Source organism: Mytilus trossulus, chromosome 4, assembly GCF_036588685.1.
Source record: "Mytilus trossulus isolate FHL-02 chromosome 4, PNRI_Mtr1.1.1.hap1, whole genome shotgun sequence".
Taxonomy (NCBI): Eukaryota; Metazoa; Mollusca; class Bivalvia; order Mytilida; family Mytilidae; genus Mytilus; species Mytilus trossulus.
The window spans coordinates 34,923,598-34,937,522 of record NC_086376.1 but is presented as its reverse complement, the minus strand read 5'-3'; the positions used below and the strand labels follow the sequence as shown (position 1 = coordinate 34,937,522).

General features: G+C 31.1%; 1 protein-coding gene across 4 annotated transcripts in view; it reads left to right on the top strand.

Moving 5' to 3' along the window:
• LOC134715188 (nuclear hormone receptor HR96-like) overlaps positions 1 to 9,610 on the top strand; it is a 45,624-nt gene extending 36,014 nt beyond the window's left edge. For all 4 annotated transcript variants that reach the window (XM_063577205.1, XM_063577208.1, XM_063577206.1 and 1 more), the window contains exon 4: positions 7,017 to 9,610. In XM_063577205.1, coding sequence (XP_063433275.1) covers positions 7,017 to 7,960 — 944 coding nt within the window. In that variant the 3' untranslated portion in view covers positions 7,961 to 9,610. The remainder of the gene's footprint in view (positions 1 to 7,016) is intronic.
• Positions 9,611 to 13,925: the final 4,315 nt, after the last annotated feature.

Below are 13,925 nucleotides of genomic sequence, written 5' to 3'. Positions count from 1 at the left end.
AAGTTTATGTAAATGGATCTCTATGAAATTTTTTAAGAAGGTTCAATACCATAAAAGAAAGGTTAGGATTGATTTTGAGGATGATGGTACCAAGCGATTAAGAATTAGGGGTCCAAAGAGGGCCCAAAACAAGCATTTATGTAGTTTCAGTACAAGAAATTGAGTATCAGTTTACAATATGACTAAAATTGTATCACAATTTTTAGTATCACAAGTAGAAGGTTGGGATTTATTTTAAGGGTTCTGGCCCAAACAGTTTAGGAATTAAGGACCAAAAAATTGCCAAAAGCAAGCTTTTTTCTAGTTTCTAGACAATAACTTCTGTGTAAGTGTATGGATCTCTCTGACATTGTACCACAAGGTTCCATACAACAAAGGGGGTTAATTGCTAAAAGTTAGGATGGGGGGATTTTTTGTTTACAATTGTTTTAAGGGATTAATTTTTTTTTTCAAATTTTTTTTAAATTTTCGAATTTATAAAAAGTTTTAAGAAGAAATCTTCAGTTGTCCAATATTGCGCAATTGATTTGCAAGATCTTTGACCATTTGTTTTGTGTCAGATACCTTTTTAATGTGAAAATTTTGATCACACTCCGAATTCAGACCGTATCAAGCTTGAATATTGTGTCCAAATTTGCCCCAACTGTTCAATATCTGTTGTAGTTTTTACAATTCAATTCTCAGTAATCATGGTAATAAAATGTACAAAAGATAGGATATTCAAACAAATTATCCAAATCAATAATTTTTTGCTTGATAAGAATATTAACTATTTATTTATGATTTGAAGATAGAGTTGTTAATTGATTTTAGATGTGACTTATTGTGTCTGAGACTGTAATTACACCTTTATATAGATCTTTATTGTTATCACTAGCCATTATTTATCAAAACTTTATAAAAACCCAATGAAAACACCAATTTATAGATATTTTAAACAAAGATATACCTGGACGGCTGCAGATGTTTAGATCCTGTATTCACTGTAAATTATCTTTGTTTTATCCGGGTGCCCGATTTTCTCGCTGTTTTGAAGACCCTTTGTTGGTCTTCAGCTGTTTTTTCTGCTCTTTCGTCGGGTTGTTGTCTCTTTGACAATGTTTGACACATTCCCCATTTCTGTTCTTACTGTTATTATTAGACCACAAAATTTTGGAGTGCTAATATGTTATGATGTTGTTGTAGTCATCGTCAGAAGACTTTTGATTTCAAAACAATTACTTCAGTACAATTAGTGTAATAATTTATATGAAATTGTACCACAAGCTTCCGTGCAACAAAAGAAATGTAAGGATTTATTTTGGTGGTTAAAAATTGTCCTAACTTTTTATGAATTCTGCACCCGAAAGGGGCAAAAAACAAGCACTTTTCTTGTTTCAGGACAATAACTTGAGTTTAAGCGTATAGATTTCTATGTAATAGTATCACAAGGTTCTGTAACCTCAAATGGAAGGTTGGAATTAGTTTTGGGGGACCCTAACCACTTAGGAGTAAGTGAACAAAAAATAAGTACTTTCTGGTTTTTAGATAATAACCATAAGGTTTCATGCAGAAAGAGCATAGTTTCAGTTTGATTTTGGGGCCTTTTGACCTAACCATTTTTAAAAAAGAATTCATAAAAATAATACTTTGATACTTTATATAAATTACTTATCATGCTTATTTCTTGACCAATTAAATTTGGTGTTAATTGTTCAGGATTCCATGTTATGCTTAGATTTAGGATTTTGTGTTTTAACCCATGTTAACCATGTTAACATTGAGGTCCAGGGTCAAAAATGTATTTTTACAAGGAAGTTATCTATAGAATCATATATATCATGAATAAAAGTACATGTTTCTTTGATGCACCAAAGTTAATTTTAAAATTGCATAAACTTCAAATATCAAATATTTTACATTAGACTTGGATCATAAAATATACAATTTTATGATGAGATTGTTTCAAATATAGAGGTTGTGACCACACACATGTACTTTATAATCTGGCAATAACTGTTCAGTTTATAAGTCATTAATAACATATTATATTATGTATTTAGATTATAAATATTGATTGGACCATTATGTAATTGTTGAATTTCAAATTTCATGTAAGAATTTTGCCTGGTAATTTTAACTTGGTATCAAAATTATGAGATATGAGGGGGAAGTCTGAAGACTGTTCCTTTCCTTGTTTGTAGATGCTAGATTGGCTTCTTTCAATATTGAAAAGAAGGATAAAGATTTGTTAGATATACACATGTCTGCAGTCAATGCTGGGACATTCCACATTTCAATAAATTGATGTTTTATCCCTGTTTCCTTTTCTATTTATATTCTAAAATCTTTTATATGTATGGGTTTTGATTTTGGATAAGGTCTTCCTTTGAATTTGAAATCAATTGCTTAGTTATAGTATAGCTTGGTACAGTCATCATAGTGTGTAGGAGTACCTGTAGAATTATATAATAAATTAAAGTACATATTTCTCTGATGCATCAAACATTTATAAACAGTATAAATTTCCAATATCAAATATTTTATAACCCAGACCTGAACATAAAATACAAATTTACAATAAAGTATCTTCATATGTAGGATGTAAGCTAGGGAATCATGGAGGCACTAACTTGTACTAAATAATCTAGCAACGACTGTTCAGTTTATCAATTATTTATAACATAATAGCATTCATTTTAATGGGTAGTATGAATTGGATATATATGCAAATTAATGTTTCTAATATAAATCTTGATGATCTGATTTAAAAGCCAGTGACCTCCGCAATATGACATGCATATATATATTAATACATTGACCTGTGACCTACATTGATGTAAGTGTCATGCTGTAGTTGTAGCAGCTTTAAAACATTATAAGGGATGTAATTGCTTAGGAACAAACAAAATGGTTGCAACATCTTGAACTTCATCAATAACCTAATGAGATAAGTCCAACAACTCAATAGACCTTAAAAGGTCAACATATGCAGTCTTCAACAACTGACCAGTGAATTGAGTTGTAAATGAATTGAGTTGGGACTATCAAATATATGCCCAAATGACTCTGTAGTGGAGGGGGCATTAAGTTATACCTTTGTCTGTACGTCCCAAAATTGGTTTCACTTCTGTAACTTTAGTTTGCCTCAACCAAATGTTATGAAACTTATACACCATGCTTATTACCACAAAACACAGATCAAGTATGAATTTTGGTGGGGTCACTTGTACTGTTTTTGAGTTATATCCCTTTACATTGTGTCCGTTTTCTAACTTTAGAAATGCAAAGAAGTGTTAACTGGAAGCAAAAGGGAGTTAACTCTGCCAAAGGAAATGTATGAAGTTTTCTGAAGAAAATTTTTTTTTTCTATTTCATTCACAAAACTGCATATACAAATTCCACATAAAATATTTATTAATGTAACTGTGAAGTATTTTGAAACTGTGATGGTTACAGTTATGTACAAAAAAGTTAATATTCTAATTTATCGCTATTTTGTGCATTTTTCCTTTGATCTTTTTTTGTGATAATTTTCATATCATGCTTCTCGCTTGAGATGGAACAATTATAGCTAGAAATTAAGGAGGCCACGTGGCGTTACTAACGAAATTGACATTGAAATTGACAACGTCGTCAAAGGTAAACTAGCGATAAACAGATTATCATTGGTCATCTCAACTCGATTGCTCATCTCACTTTCGCTGTACCAGCTCAAGCGAGAAAAACAATCTCGTTGAGATAATCAACGATAATCTATAAATATAGATCTAATATTATTTTTATACAGCAGATAAAAAAAAGGTCTAAAACAAAAACATGAAAAAAGTTAATATTCTAAGATATAGATTAATATAATTTCTATACAGCAGATAAAAAGGCATATAAAAAAACATGTTATCAGACTATCAGTCCATTATAGCCTTTGTATGTGAAGAAAAGTGGTCGACAAGACTAGTAATTGTCATTGCTTAAAGATGTCAACTTGTTACTATATTTAAGTTAAATGTTCCATCTAAAGTGTGAATTATTGAATCGTGTTGAGTGTTCACATTTATTGATTCAGGTTAATATAACTATGATTAAAGGTGATGGCCTTGATCTATATGAAACCATATATGTGTAAATTATAGTTGTTGATGTTGTTTATATGATACTTGTAGTTTATATTACAGACTTTCAACATAAAGTTAATCAAAAAATGTAAATGCAATTAATGCTTTTGTGTCTGAATTAAATGGATCAGACATAGAAGTAAAAAACTGAAGAAAAAACATGTGTACATCATGTACATAAAAATAAAATTGAGAATGGAAATGGAGAATGTGTCAAAGAGAAAACAACCTGACCATAGAAAAGACAACAGCAGAAGGTCACCACCAGGTCTGCAATGTAGCGAGAAATTCCCTCACCCTGAGGCTTCCTTCAGCTGGCCCTTAAACGAATATATATACTAGTTCAGTGATAATAAACGCCATACTGAACTCCAAATTGTACACAAGAAACTAAAATACAATACTAACAAAGGCCAGAGGCTCCTGACTTGGGACAGGCGCAAAAATGTATATATTAAGAGGGGGGATAGGACATTTATTGGGACTCCGGGATTGTGTGTTTTTAAGCTCTGGATTTCGGGATTGACCCTTTCCGGAACCAGGAATTCTTTTTTTTCGGATTTCTAGACGCGGGGATTCAATTTATTGAAATTCAGGACCTCAGGAAATTGTGTTTTTAATCCTGGGATTTCAGGATCAAAACCCCTCCTATCCCCCCTCTATAAAGACACAAACTTACATTTTTATAGCTGATTTCCTATTGCTTGTAGAGTAAGTCTTTAGTTGCTTGGTTGTTTGTATAAATGTTAGCTCTCAAGAATTGTTCTTTAGATTGACGTCTGCAAACAATCTCGAAAGGCATAGTTAAACCTGTATATGTTATACATTGATATACATTTAATTGAATGTTATCCCATTTACAATTGTACAGTATATGCAAACAAAGCAAGCAAGCTGCCCAAAGTCTTACTCTTTATGCATTAGGAAATTAGCCCCAAACCCTGTTTAGACTGTATTTATGTGGTGCCTTCATTGCACTGAACAATTTACATAGTGCAGCATGTGTTTTTGTTGTCTGTCCACTTAAGTGATGATCATCACACTTTCATAACAGATATTATAGGACATTTCAATGAAACTACTGGACAGAAGCCATACTTTGATATATTGTCAATCTTAAGTTTGGCATTGTATTTACTATTTCATTTAATATTGCCATGACAATTATAAAAAAGAAGATGTGGTATGACTGTCAATGGGACAACTCTCCTCAAGAGACCAAAATGACATAGAAGTTAACAACTATAGGTCACTGTATGGCCTTCAACATTGAGCAAAGCCCATACCGTGTAGTCAGCTATAAAAGGCCATGAAATGACAATGTAAGACAGTTCAAATGAGAAAACTAAAGGCCTTATTTATCATGTTTATGCACAAAAAATGAACAAAAAACAAATATGTATCACATAAACAAATGACAACCACTGAATTACAGGTTCTTGACTTGGGATAGGCACATACATTATACAAAATGTTGCAGGTTAAACATGTTAGTGGGATCCCAACCAAAAAAGTTGTGAATTGGAGACTTAGTTTTTGACGGGGTTTATGTTTCTAAGTCTCTTGTTTTCTGTGTTGTGTTTTAGTCTTTTTCTCTTTATTTACCATGGGGTTGTCAGTTTAGTTTCTACTTACGAGTTTGAATGTCCCTTTGGGATCTTTTGTCTCTCTTTAAGTAAATACTGTTCCCTTTTCCAGCATTTGAGATGTCAATAACGAATTAATTTGCTGATTAAGTCATTTAAAGGAATACACTTATCTGCTTATGTTAAGTCAATGATATTTGGTAAAGAGTTGTATTTGTACATGTCATATCTGCGGAGATAATTTGACCACTCCACGTTAGTAATTGTCATTTGACTCTTGCATAGTTTTAATGTTATAGTTTGTGATAAATGAAAAATTAGAAGAAGTGATATGATTGCCAACTTATTATCCACTGGAGACCAAATGCTGTAGATCTTAGCAATTATAGGTCTTTGAACGGCCCTGAACAATGAACAACTCCCATTATTCTGTTTAAGATGAACCACTAATTATAATTAAAACAGAATTATATACAGGTGTCACAAAATTCTCTGTCAACAGATTATTTATATTTTGAAAAGACAAACGCAGGTTTTGCATAATTTCTTAAGAGTATGCCTATTTCACCTACAACTTTTCTGAAACTACTGCTTCACTATGAGCAGTACATATATATATGTTATTTAATGTATCGTCTATTTATATCATAATTATAAAACTATATGTTTGCATATACAACTAATCCTTATTTGTCACTTATACTGGGCATCACAGACTTTCTTGTAAAATGTAGGTGTCACAAGAGAAAATGTATAATGCCTAGGGTAAAGTGATTGATGTATGCAGTCAATAGTTCAAGTGTCACAAATATTCAAGTAAAGTGTTGCAGGTCACCAAATAGTGATGAGTTCTATTTATGTTTGAAAATTATAAAGCATGTTCACCAGTCTGAAGTTGATCTTGACCTTTTTTAAAGTTTGTAGGAATTTTATTATTCCAGTATTCATTCATTTTGTCATTATAATTATAAAGTGGGTTTTGTCATTTAAAAAAGAATTAATACAAATGCATGTTTTGAAAAAACATGTTTAACCCATCGGATTGAAGACCCATTGGTGGCCTTTGGCTGTTGCCTACTCTATGGTCAGGTTGTTGTCTCTTTGACACCATTCCCCATTTCCATTTTCTATTTGAAGATTATTGGACACTCATTTAATTGGGAGGGGGAGTGTGGGTTGTTTATGATTTAACTCTTATATAGTAAAAGTCTCACTGCAGGCACCTGTGCAGAGATTACATAACTACAACAAGAAAAAAATATATAAATATGGTATTAAAAGTGTGAAAACTTTGAAACTTATCTTTTACATTAATTTGATATTTTAATTTTTGTAGATGATAACGAAAGAAAAATGAGGATGGCAAAAGTGATGCATAATCGCCAAAAGAGGAAAGAAAGTGTTGAATCGCTGACAACATTAATAAAAACCGAACCAATGGACCAAGAACCTGATCAATCATGTCAGTATGCTACTAGTACCTCAGGTCATTGTACCCCCTCACCAGACGGCATGATTGATATTACAAGTACAGTGGTCACACCTGCTATAGATATAGATGCACTGGATATTGAGAAAAAGTTATGTCGCGTGTTGTCAAAAAGGGAAGCAGAACTGTGTGAGCACTTAACAAATGGATATGCTGCAACAATGGCAAATTATCACTGTGAAAATTTAACCTCTGAGAGTTATACAGATTCAAACGATCTGGTCAATACATCAGAACAAGCGGTTAGAAGGTTAATACAGTTTGTTAAGTTAATGGAGGATTTTAAGGAGTTAAGTCAAGAAGATCAGATAACTGCACTGAAATCCTGTGTTTTACAGTCGTTAATGTTACGCTCTGTTTACTTCTTTGACGTGGAACAAGAAGGATGGCGAACATTGACGGGACTTATTCCAGCCAAAGTTTTAAAAGATATCACAGGCTATTCTGACCTGTATGAAACTCACACAAACTTTAGCCGTGAGATGAAGAAAACATGTAAAGAAGACATTACTGTGTTTGCAATAATCCAATCCATTATTGTTTTTAATCCTGAAAGTGTGGGATTGAAGAATTTACAATTGGTCTCTGATATACAAAACAGATACATTGTATTACTTAAGAGCTATCTTGAGTATAAGATCTCTTTTGAGTATGCTCAAATCTATTTTCCTGTGTTTCTGCGTAAAATTCAAGAATTAAAGAAGATTGGCAATGATCATGCTAAAATAATTCTTCAGGTTCAGACATCTAAGATAGAACCATTGATGATGGAAATTCTGAACCTATCTTGAGCTGTTGTAGGCTGTATGTATTAAGGTTCATAGAATATTAATGACCTCACTGATGCCTAATTATTGATTTAAAAGTCCCAGATGTCTTTGTATATAACATGTATAAGGTTGTCTATATATTGATAGTTGTCTCATTGGCAATCATACCACATCTCCTTATTTTTATATTGGTGCATGTAAATAGATTTTTTTAACAGAATTCTGAATGAAATTTGAACTCTTGCAATTATCAAATGAATTATGTATTCAGAAAAACAAAGTTTTAAACTAAGAGCCTGTTTTAAGAACTGAAATTTTATCACACTTCATGTCTTCAGTCTGCAGGTATGCACCAGTGCATTTTATTCACAGTTAGTGTATAGCTTTGTTGCACTTTAATTATTTCCTTTCTTTAAAAATATACATCACAGCTCAGTTATAAGGTAAAGACTAACTTTGATTTGAAAAATTCATTTTTAAGTCCATTTGACATATTTAATTGAGTCTATTTTTTTAATCATTCCTTTAAATGAAGTTATCGATTGTATATTTATGTACGTTGTTATTGAAGTTATAATCATTCCTTAGTTATTATTCATAAGTATACTCTGTAAATACAGAAACTAATGACATGTTTTAATGCCCCCCCAAATACCACTATGTAATATGTTGGTAAGCGGGCAATATGTTTTCCTGTCTGTGTGTCTGTCAATCTGTCAATTTCTTTGCTTGTCTGTCCATCTGTCTGTCAAGTTCCAGGTTAAATTTATAGGTTTAAAAAGATTTTCAATAAATTTGTGTGCACACCAACTTGAAAAGCATTCATGGCATTCATCATGATGTAAACTTTTTAATATGATATGCCAAGATAAGGTTTTGACTAAGATTTCACCGTTCAAAAGCTGGTTTGAAGTATTTTACCATAAAATTATGATCACATCAACAGTTTTAGAAGATCCTTTACATTGACCAGTTCTTACCATGGAAACAACATTTATACATCTTTTTCCCATTTTGCTCATAATGTACTTTGACAATCAATATGCTGGCAATGTAGTGGATAGGAGTTGAGAGCTTCAAAAAGAATTAGACTTAATACCAAAACATGACAAATGTTTTTGTTTTTTTTGGTTTTGTTTTTTTTAAAGAATATTTTTTAATTGTTTAAGGTTTAACAAGACGTAGTTTTACTACCATATTGGTAAAACAATTTCTACTCAATAAGTGTGTACTTTATATGGAATCTACTTGGGAAAACATAAGGAATATTGGTATATCTAATAAAGGCAATGTTTTCAAATGCAAGTCTTTAATTCATTGACTTATATCAGCTTAAATCATCAATAACTTCTGGTGTACTGTAAAATACCAATCCTGTGTCCAAACCTTGCTTACTGTTGAAGGCCTTGTCAACAAAGCTTTCACTGCACAGGAATTGTATTTAAATCAGATTTGACTAAAATAGTACATGGAAATTTTGATTTTTGTTTTGATTTAATGTGAGTAACTGATGTCAAGTAAAAATAATAATATAGCATGCCCTTTAGCAATGTTTAGGCCATGTAGGCTATGTTTTATTGAACATTCTAAGAATTAGGAAATTGTTTAGGTGGGTGTCAGGGATAACACTTAATTTAGGTTGGACCCTTATCAGTTAATCTATGTAGGTGACACACTATAAATGTTTTTGTTTTTTTTGGTTTTGTTTTTTTTAAAGAATATTTTTTAATTGTTTAAGGTTTAACAAGATGTAGTTTTACTACCATATTGGTAAAACAATTTCTACTCAATAAGTGTGTACTTTATATGGAATCTACTTGGGAAAACATAAGGAATATTGGTATATCTAATAAAGGCAATGTTTTCAAATGCAAGTCTTTAATTCATTGACTTATATCAGCTTAAATCATCAATAACTTCTGGTGTACTGTAAAATACCAATCCTGTGTCCAAACCTTGCTTACTGTTGAAGGCCTTGTCAACAAAGCTTTCACTGCACAGGAATTGTATTTAAATCAGATTTGACTAAAATAGTACATGGAAATTTTGATTTTTGTTTTGATTTAATGTGAGTAACTGATGTCAAGTAAAAATAATAATATAGCATGCCCTTTAGCAATGTTTAGGCCATGTAGGCTATGTTTTATTGAACATTCTAAGAATTAGGAAATTGTTTAGGTGGGTGTCAGGGATAACACTTAATTTAGGTTGGACCCTTATCAGTTAATCTATGTAGGTGACACACTATTTGCACATTATGAAAAGTACTTGTCATGCTTATAGCCTTTGTAAATATTTATATCTTAAGTACATCTGTACTCAAAATGATTAAAATTGTTACATATTTATTTGTTTTAACCCACTCAGATTGTATCTTGTTAATATTAGATTACAGAAAAATGTTCATCATGCAGATTAACTTGCTCATTCAAGCGAATCATAGGTTTTATTTTATTGTAGTTATATATCATTTGAGTGCAGAAAAATTAAACGCATAGAGTGGGCGGGTGATTTATGTAAATACTATGGAGCTTGTTCTTTACATTGAAGCAATATGAAATGCACTCATGTCTAAAACTGGATCTATCAATTCTATTTTCTGATTTCTTTTTCATATTTTAATACTAAAAATCTTGATGTTTGGGATTAGAGTTTGTTTGTTTGGGTTTTTTTTTATTCTAAGTGCAATATACCATATATCATGGATTTTCCAATAATATCATTTAGTCATGCAAGTAATAGTTTTTTTATTTTAAACTTTCACCTTGCATTACGTATACCAGGAAGGGAAAGAAAAGGGAAGGTTTCAAATGTTTTGTGACTCCTTAACCACAATATTTAATAATTAGATTAAATCAGGTGTAACTTGACAAATAACATAACTGACAGAGGCAAAATGAAAGGGGATGCAGCAGGCGTACATCTCTCTAGAATCAGAAAAAATATTGACATAAAAACAACATTAGTTTCCCCCACCCTACCTCAAATCCTTGATCCACACCTGACCTTTTACAGCAGTTTCTTCCTCCTCAATAAGCTTGAGCTCAGTTCCAAGATTTAAAATAAAGTACAAGATGTGAAGACTGGGTCCTGATGCCATTGTTTGCTTGTGAATAGTAGGTCCTCACTAACTTATGATCTTGATAAGGTACCTGCAGTAATCTTATTTTTTATTGCTTTCAATAGATTAATGCTAGTACTATGGTATCATCCTTGTGAGGAATATAGACATATAAATGAGCTTTTGAACCTTATCAACAACATTTAAATTTATATTTTGCATCATACATGTTATATATGATATAGGTATAAATTTTATACAGTGACAAAGAATTCTATCATTATATGTTTTTATAAATTGGCCTCCATAAAATTATTTGTGATTTGCAATTATTTTAATGGGACATTTCAATAATAAATAAGACTATGGCTGGCCAAAAGTCCTTGTCCAATTTACTGTTCACAAGATATATTTGGGCGGGTTTTTTTCAACATTCAAAAAAATCATGCATCATTTGATAAGCTACCAAAAAGATTGAAGATTGAAAATAATAAAGGATATATATATACAATATTCAAACATACATTGTAGGAAAATATAAAAGAGTTAGAATCACAGAGAAAAGCATAGCTCAAGGGTTACAAATAGACTTTCTATTTTCTTAAAATGTTTGATTATTGTCCTGTACTTGCAATTCAACATTTACACGTAGACATATAGTTTTTTACTTTCTAAAAGTTGAATTAGTGCGTTTATTGACTGAAATCAATATTACTAAAACATGGACTGCAAAGATGACCCCAACTAATACTGTGATGTAAACAGTACTAACTTAAATGTATGCTAGGTTAAGTAATCTTCAGCCCCTCTCTTAATGTATAAAAAAATATAAGAAAGTAAACTAAAAAGAATGTATAACTCGTTAACACACAGTTCTTTTTATTAGGCGTTGAATGTTTATTTCATCTCACTCTTTAGCTTAAATATTTTTTTGTACGTTATTTTGGAGACCAAAAGTAAAAAATGTTAAAGGTCAAACTTTCCAAACTTACCTGCAGCTGTTTATTAATCTATAAGATAAAATGACAGCTGAAAAAAATCAATTAAGTCTGTCTTAGAGTCTAATCAGTTTCCTTAAAACAGTTATGTACTTTTAAGGTGTTTATTTTATGATGTTGCAGACAACAGTTCCTAATTATGTGTGATTTACAACTCCTAATGTATCCTGAAATCTTTTAAACACCAGACCTGTCTAAGTTGTCATCAAATATAAATAATAAATGGTATATGTTAGGGAGCGACCATTTGATTTTTATGGGGGGGCTAGGATGAAATTTGAAAAAAGGCAGGACAGGATTTTGAGTAAAAAAAAAGGCAGGATGAGTAACTTGGCAAAAAAAAAAAAAGCAGGATGACAATTGTTGTAAAAAAGTCAGAATAAGTTAAGAAAAAAAAAGGCAGGACCGAATAGACTGAAAAATAAAAAGGCAGGACAGAGATTACAAATAAAAAAAAAGGCAGGACACAATTTTTCATCCTAGCCCCCCCCCCATAAAAATCAAATAGTAGCTCCCTTCTCACGTTTTTTTTTTCCGTGGTGATTGCTTTATATGCTTATCTCCATTTTTGTTGTTTTGCCATATTATATAAGAATTGACCATATATTACAGATTTTTAATTATGTATGTAGAATAACAACGGAGATGCTTTGTTACTTGTCTTTGAATTCTATCAACATTGTTACTATTTATAGACATTATTTATTAGACTTGTTTTATAGAGGATAATCAGCTTGTTGACAATTTTGTGCAAATCCGGTGTTTTTAAACAAATTGTATTTTAAATACAATACAGAAGTTTTAGTAAAATATGTACAGTGAATATCTAGATATAGATAAAGATATATATATATATAGAACAGAAATTAAAGTGCTAGTAAAAGTAGATGGTTTCCTTCTATATTATTGTTTTCTGATGTGTATTCTCTTCTCGTTAGAAATTTTAAGGGAGGACAAGATAGCCCATTAGGGTTACTGAATAAGGAAAAGATGAAGAGGAGCAGAGAATTTGTATTCCTCTCCTTCACCCCTCCCACAATAAAATGAAATGACGAAAATATGAATGCAAGTATAGAGAAAATTCCAGTTCGGTTGTAAATTTTAATCATGGAATACTGCCATATTTGAAATATAGGTCATGTAGGTATAGATTATCAAATGTAAATATTTTAAGGAATTAATTTAAATGATTATTTTTTTCTACCTTGCATTTTAACTACATATTTTGTTAGATCAATAAGGTTTTTTAAAAGCCATTTATAAATTGTATAATTTTTTCATTAATGGAGTGGAAACTTTTACATCTCTTTGTTCATGATGTTATCCATTTTTATTTCAGTCTAAATTGTTTTCTGTTTGAATTAGACTTTTTACCCAGTAAGATTTTATTGAGTATCCAACAAACACACATGAACTCTAGGCTCATTGTTTCATTTTTTTAATTGTAGGTTAATATCCCATGTGTAAATGAACGAATACAGAAATACATGATATGCCCATCTTAGTTAATCCTTTGGGTCTTAACACATGAATGATGAAATTATGAATTTCTAGCAACTTCTTCTTCTTCTTTTCTGCAACTTCCTCCTACTAATGAGGAGCACATCCAATAAGGATTTAAAGCAACTCTAGAGCTAAAGACAACCATTAATGAGTAAGCAAGAGATATTTCAGAATTGCTATTTTTTAGGGGGTCTCACTTGCAAGCCTATATACTATTATGACTTTAAGTATATGGATAGTAATAATCCTGTAATAGATGTATAAAGTTTATTAAATGCATTCAAAACACTAAAATCTTTGGCTGGTAAGCTATTCCTTACCATCATCATGGATCTATACATATGAGAGTTTAAACATTATAAAGTGTAGTAAGGTCAACATTCTTAGATTAAATACATGTCCATGTTAGGTGATCATATGTATG